At 30.7% G+C, this 7,419-nt stretch overlaps 1 protein-coding gene across 1 annotated transcript; it reads left to right on the top strand.

Annotated features, from left to right (window-relative positions):
• On the top strand, window positions 4,638-7,335 carry LOC104747504 (F-box/LRR-repeat protein 10-like). The gene is made up of 4 exons (XM_010469149.2): window positions 4,638-4,997; window positions 5,181-5,386; window positions 5,474-5,567; window positions 5,676-7,335. The coding sequence occupies exons 1-4, from the start codon at window positions 4,713-4,715 to the stop codon at window positions 7,131-7,133; spliced, it is 2,043 nt and encodes a 680-aa protein (XP_010467451.1). The 5' UTR covers window positions 4,638-4,712; the 3' UTR covers window positions 7,134-7,335.

Genomic DNA, 7,419 nt, shown 5'->3' with positions numbered 1-7,419 from the left:
CCTTTTTTTTGGAAGAAGCTCTCAAAATGCAAAAATCAATCGTTTGGCGATGACGACACCGTTACAATCTCTCTCTAGCCAATTAAAGTGGATTATATGAAAAAACAAAAACTATATAATGATCAATCGGTTTATTTCGGTTTAATTATATGCTCTTTAATTTGATTCCGGTATGAGAGGAAGAAGAAGAAGAGAAATAACCAGATTAATTTTCGGTATGAAATGGTTAACAGAAAACCGATAATTTTATTATTAAAAACTAATAATTAATTTAATAACCGGGGGTAAAATTGGAATTTTTATTTTGTTGAAAAATCGTGGGTATGGAAATAACAACACTTATTATTTTGGGTTTTAAATGATACGTTTTTATTATTTAGTGTATTTTTATTCCAATCCAAAACCATTGGGTATTAAACTTCCAAATAAAAATAACTTCGGGATTTTTTTGGCATTTTTCCTTTATAACAAATGATTTTAATTAGTTGTTTCAGTTTTTGTAAATGATTTCAAAGTTTGGTATCTTTTATAAATAATAGAATATTTTATTGTTTTAATAATACAAAAGTTAATAACAGATTTCTTTATTTTAAGTATTTTTGAAATTATTTTAATATGCAGATATTGTTTAGATATGTATTTTAAAAATTTCAAATATCTTTTATTAAAATCATTATTTACAAAACTGAAAAATAAATAAATACACCTCAGTTAAAAAAAAGATATGATCTTATATCATAAATTTATAACTGAGCTATGGTATCTTATTTAAAATTTGTCATTTTGATCACTCCTAATATTTTTGTTTCTTTTTTCTGATATAGAAAAACACTTTCACCTTCAAATAATCACAAAGATTATTTTTATTCGAATAGTTACAAAGAGTATGAGTAGTGTGGAAATAAAGTCTCAGATTAAAAAACAGTTTTTAATACAAATATTTTTTAATTAAACCAATAAAAAGTATCAGGAGCTCAACGTATCCACGATGCAGACTTACTGGAGAAACGTGCAAAGGATTGTGGAATTGATGTCGAGCCTATATCTGACTACCTTGATTGATTCAAGTAAGTTGCAAACAGCACCAGTTGGGTTCCTACTATTTGGTTGGTTTGCTGAGTTGTTTTTACCTACCATGGGTTCTTATAATGGGTAAAGGTATGGATTAATAAAAATAAAGAAAACAATATGTAGGTTTATGGAGTCCAATAGAAAATATATATTTACGCATTGTTTTGTTTATAATTATTACTTTTGTATCTTTTAAATAATTAACAATAGCAATATATGTAAAAAATTTGGGAAATAGCAATATATAAATTGTTCACTGGAGAATAAAAAGATTAATATTATAAAATAATAATGTGTAATCCTAAGTTTAATATCTTTTAATTTAATATTGTATATAAATCAATTCATACTTAAAAACCATGAACAAACAAGCCATACTACTAATGATGATAGTGATGATAATGGCAAAAAGAACTGATGACCAATGTTGATGATGATAATGCACATCTTTTGTTCACTCACACGATTTCTAGCAAACTGTGTAGATTTAACTGTTGCAATTCTCATCATCCTTTATCATACATATTGGAAGTTCATAAATAAAAGAAATATTATTGTTGTTATAAAGTAAACCATAACAAAAGCAAAAAAGCAAACCATAATATCTAGTATCTTAGATAAAATCACTAGGTTAAACCACTTGCAAATATAGATGACAGATATCTAAAATAATATTTTAAAAGAAAAATTACTATTTTAAACCACTTGGATCATTATAAATTATATATTAATTTTATCGAATGACAAATATAGAAATTTATATTCAGAAATATTATCTATTCTGATGTCCTACGATTTAGGATAAAAGTAATTAGAGTGGATATACAAACCTGGTCTAAGATGTTAGTTAAACAATCAGATCTCAACTTTCATGTGTTCATGAATCTGAGATTCCACCAAAGATTAGTGTCATCACTCATCATTAAATCAAGTGGAAATAATTTAGTTCAACGAATTAATAACATTTGTTCATATAAATTCAACATAAAATCTTAACTAAAAGGAAAAAAAAAAGTTTACTAGTAACAAGATGAATCTTTAATCTTAAAAAATTAACTAATTTAAATTATTACCATCAAATCCTGAACTAACAGAAAAAAAAGAGGAAATACATAAGTTAAGACTTTTTTAATAGACATATATTTAATTTTTATCATTTTTTCAATTATAACTAGTTATTTATTTGCTTGTGTGTATAGATGTAGTTGCTTATCTTTATTGTAAATTTGTAACATTCCTATGTTTTTTCTCTAGTATTTTTGTTTATATAAAGTTAAGATAATACATAAACAAACCTATAGTTAATTTATTTTTTTATTTTCTTTGATTTCTACTACACAAGTTTAACGAAGCCGAGTCGAAACCGGAACCAAATTTAAATCAAACTAGGGATCGACCCGCACTTACGTGCGGGGTTTTTTAATATTTTTTTTTTGTACTTTACTAAAAATAATAAGAGACCTATAATATTTAAATTTTGACCCAAAAAAATATAAATTAGTCTAACTTAATTCAATTCAAAGTCTTTGGGGGCCATAATTTTAGAAGTTCATTCTATTTTTTAGATGGATAGTATGTTAAAAATTATATGAGACTCATTCTTTGTATTGGTTAAAGTTCTGATTAAAAGAAAAAAAAAACAAAAGAAAAAATGAAACGACAAAAAACAATTGGTATCTTCACCGGAGGAAATCGACACTACCAAAGTCAGATGATTCACTCGATAATAGTTCCATCAAATTCGATGTTTACACACTGTCTCCAATATGGTCTTTGTCATCTCTGCTAATATTGTCAATTAATTTGGATGCTCAAGCGATAATCTCCAAATTTATATCCATCTTCGATGAGACCTGATCTATACTACAACAAGAGGGAAAATTTTCAGATACATATGACTTGTAACAAATTAGAATATGTTACATAATGTGTTTGGATAAAATAGTAATATAATAAGTTTTGATATAATAAAAATAAATAATCAGCACGGTAATATTAATATATATAGATACTATGGATATAATATTCTTTTTCATTTCACTATAATTTGATCGATCACGAAGAGTATCATATTTTTGTAATGTGTTTGAACTAAATAGTATTACAATGAGTATTGATAGAAAAAAATGAAGTTAAAAAGATATATAATATTATTATTAGTTTGGTTAAAAATAAAAGAAGAATAAAAATAATGAGTCAAAATAGCACATGAATATTTATCGATATGCAATTCAATTTGATCATGTAGAAGTAATAAAAAAACTTTTCAAAAGTTGTAAAAGTTGCATTAATAATAATTACACATTCACAATGAATGTTTTGACGGATTAACCCCAAAGTAACCTAATAATAGATCTCTAACTTTAACCCAAAATATTTAATTACCAATGAATGTTTCAAATTGAATTTAGCAATCCAAATTTTCTTATATGGTCTGGTTACCCAAAAGTATTTATATCAAAAATGGTTTAGATCATGTTTTTTATTTCCCAAAATACCTGTTATCGTCAGGCTCTTTCATGATATTTGAAATAAATAGGTCTATAGATAAAACCCGCAAACTTTAACTATTTTCTGATAAAATATCTGATATAGAGATAGACATGGGAAGTGTATTAAACAATTTATGTTTAATATAAATCATCAAAATTAATGTCAATCAATTATAACAATTTGTATTTTAATGATTTTGGTATTATACATTAAAATATAATCACATATGTAAGCATAAAATCTACTTAATATATATACTTCGATTGTTTTTTTTGTTAGGATATATCTATTTCAATTGTTTAGGTTGTTCAAAAAAGTAATAAAAACTGAATATACAATTAATGGATAAAATCTAAAATCAAATCGTTATAATTTAAAATTTAAAACTCTTTGGCAAGATTTTGATTAATTGGTTGTTTAGATTCATTTCTAAGATCTATTTGAAGATTTAATGTGAAAAATTAGGAAAACTATCATTTTGAATAAACTTTATCCCATAATGAATATAATTTCATAAAATATAGGAATGTATCATTTATAATTGATATAGTTTCCTAAAATACTGGAATATTTTGAATCTAATTTAACACACAACTAATTGTTTTTAGAAAACTATAAATGTTTAATATTTAATTTAGAAAACTATTTGGAAAACTTAATATATTCGAAATTAATTATTTATGGTTATACCCATATCCCAAAATAGATACACAATCTAAGTAGTGTATCAGTCATGTATAAAAAGAGTTAATCAATTATTTTTTAAAAAACTGTTACCATTATTTTAGGAAGTTTTTTTTTTTTTTTTTAATTATGTAAACAATTGGGTCTGTTTAGCAACATGAATATATGTTATATTTTTTTTAGTTGTAAGTGTACTCACTAATTAATATATTAATAGTATAGATCAAATATACCAAACCAAACTCAACAAACCGAAATTAAGGTTCGGTTTTAATTTGGAACTTGTTTCTCACAACCAAAAAAACCGAACATTAAACCGACAAAATAAATTGAATGAGCATACAAGTACAAAACTTCGACGTTCTGTATCAATATATCAATATTTTATTGTCGTCCTTGAAAAATGGATCGAGCCATCAGAGGAAAGCATTTGGAATCTTAAAAAATTTCAGATAAATAATAATATGAGAACACACAACGAGATCGCCACAATTTCCGCAACTGATATAGATCAGAGAAGAAGAGAGCCTCCGTTTATGGCTACCGCCACCACCACCACCGTCGTGTGCGGCGATGTTGAAGGTTCCGATGTCGAGAGAAGAACCCTGGATCTGTTACCGGCGGCTCTCTTGGAGACTATCATGACGAAACTCGATGTTGCGTCTCTCTGCTCGTTGGCTTCTACTTGCAAAACACTTCAGAGCTGTGTCACTCGTGTCCTCACCTTCACTCCCAACTTCCACGTCTTCGTAAGTCTCTCACATAGTAAGCATAGTTAAAGTTAGTGAGTTGCTCTAAGGGTTTGATTTGGATTTGAATCATAGACTAAACTTGTATATAAAGTTTTGTTTTTTTTTTAATTCTCTGTTGCTTTGGTTTTTGGATTGTATAAAAAGTTTTGTCTTTTTGATCTCTGTTGCTGTGGGTTTCAGAATGTTTCATTGTCAATGGAAACTGTTAGACCATTGTTGTATCCAAATCAACAACTTTCAAGCCTCAAGCTTGATTGTGGAAGACTTGGTAACTCAGCTATTGACATATTGGCACGTCCTTCTCTACGGGAGATTTCACTTCACAACTGTAGAGATTTCAGCGGCGATCTCATCTCTGAAATTGGTAGGAAATGCAAGGATTTAAGGTATGTAGGTGTGAAGTTTTTGTTTCATGAATCTGAATCTTTCCACTGTTGTGTTTGACGGATTTGTCATTGTTCCTGAAACTTCAGGCTTCTCTGTTTGGGTTCAGTAGCAGAGAAAGTTGGTAGAAGCATTAGCCGTTGTGCTTTGGAAGATTTACTCAATGGCTGCTCCCATTTAGAGGTTTGACTCCTTACTCAACCTTTTGCTTCCTTTGATGGTATAAATGTATCATTTCGTGCTTTGGTTTGTCTCTGTAATGGAATCATGTCATATATGTTGTTTTGGTAGGTTTTAGCACTCATGTTTGACCTCTCATTGTATCTGCGTCCTGGTGATGGTCGTATCTTTGGGTTGGTTTCTGATAAACTCACCCATCTGGAGCTAGGACACATCTCGTCAAGGATGATGACTCAACTACTCACTCCAACTGAAATGTCGGGGGAAGACAGCAACCGAGTTGCATCTACTGTGCTGCAAAATGTGCAGCAGTTGCGTCTCTCAGTGGATTGTATTACTGATGCTGTGGTTAAGGCAATATCGAAATCTCTTACGTCTTTGATAGATTTGGACATAAGAGATGCTCCCCTTGAGGATCCAAGGCAATTGTCAGACCTTACGGATTTTGGGCTTCATGAGATTAATCAAAACGGTAAGCTGAAGCACCTCTCTTTAATCCGTAGCCAGGAGTTTCACCCTACTTATTTCCGGCGAGTTAGTGATCAAGGAATGCTTTTTCTTGCTGACAAATGCTTGGGCATGGAAAGCATTTGTCTTGGTGGCTTTTGTCGTGTAACAGATGCTGGTTTCAAGACTATTCTGCACTCTTGCGCTAGCCTCTCCAAGTTTAGTATATATCATGGACCTAAACTGACGGATCTTGTCTTCCATGACATCTTAGCAACTACTCTATCACTTAGTCATGTTAGCTTAAGAAGGTGTCATCTTCTTACGGACCACGCTATTCAAAAGCTAGCGTCAAGTCTCAAGCTGGAGAATCTTGACCTAAGAGGGTGCAGAAACCTGAGGGATGAAACCTTAAAAGCTGTATCTCATCTGCCAAAACTGAAGGTTTTACTTCTTGATGGTACTGATATAAGCGACACAGGGCTTTCGTACCTGAAAGGGGGAGTTTTGGCCTCCTTAGTTTCTTTATCTGTTAGAGGTTGCAGAAACCTAACAGATAAGTTCATGTCTGCCTTATTTGATGGATCTTCAAAAATGGCGTTGCGTGAACTCGACTTGTCTAATCTTCCTAATCTAACGGATGGTGCCATTTTTGCACTAGCGAAATCTGGAGCCCCAATCACAAAACTGCAACTAAGAGAGTGTAGACTCATAGGTGATCCCTCGGTTATGGCTCTTGCATCCACACGGGTTCACGAAGACGAATGTCCTGGAAGTAGCTTGTCCCTGTTGGATCTTTATGACTGTGGTAGCATCACGCAACTCTCATTCAAATGGCTAAAGAAACCGTTTTTCCCGAGGCTTAAATGGTTAGGAATCACAGGAAGTGTGAACAGAGATATCGTAGATGCTTTGGCAAGGAGACGACCACAATTGCAGGTCTCTTGCCGCGGAGAAGAGCTTGGAAATGACGGGGAAGACGACTGGGACTCTGCTGACATACACCAACACATAGAAGCACAAGAAGACGAGCTTGAACAGTGGATCCTAGGAGATGAAGGTGATGTTGAAATGGAAGATGCAGAAGAAGAGAGTGAAGAAGACGTAAGTGAAGAAGACTGATTAAATAAATACTCAAGGTATATGTGTAAGTGTAACACCAATTTTTTTTTTCTTCTGAATTGTTGTTTGTTGTTGTTCTAGTCATCTCAAGCTTTTTGAACTTTTTGGTCTTAATTATTTGAATAAGGATATATGTATCTAGTGAAAGTGTTGTGTTTTGTCTTAAAGAAGCTTAAGAGTTTGTTTTTCTTTTTGTTGTCAACCTTTAAGAGTTGGTTTAAAAGTATTAAATATTATTTTAATTTTTTTGGGTTTAGTTTTAACCTTTAAGAGTTGGTTTAATGTA

Source organism: Camelina sativa, chromosome 15 (genome assembly GCF_000633955.1).
Source record: "Camelina sativa cultivar DH55 chromosome 15, Cs, whole genome shotgun sequence".
In the NCBI taxonomy this organism is placed as follows: domain Eukaryota; kingdom Viridiplantae; phylum Streptophyta; class Magnoliopsida; order Brassicales; family Brassicaceae; genus Camelina; species Camelina sativa.
This window is presented reverse-complemented; position numbering and strand designations above follow the sequence as displayed.

Bases quoted from the DNA above. Each gene is read 5' to 3' on its own strand.
- LOC104747504 (XM_010469149.2), top strand. From the start codon at position 4,713: ATGAGAACACACAACGAGATCGCCACAATTTCCGCAACTGATATAGAT. The intron at 5,387-5,473 runs GTATGTAGGTGT...CTGAAACTTCAG, and splicing joins AGGAAATGCAAGGATTTAAG to GCTTCTCTGTTTGGGTTCAG. The intron at 5,568-5,675 runs GTTTGACTCCTT...TTGTTTTGGTAG, and splicing joins ATGGCTGCTCCCATTTAGAG to GTTTTAGCACTCATGTTTGA.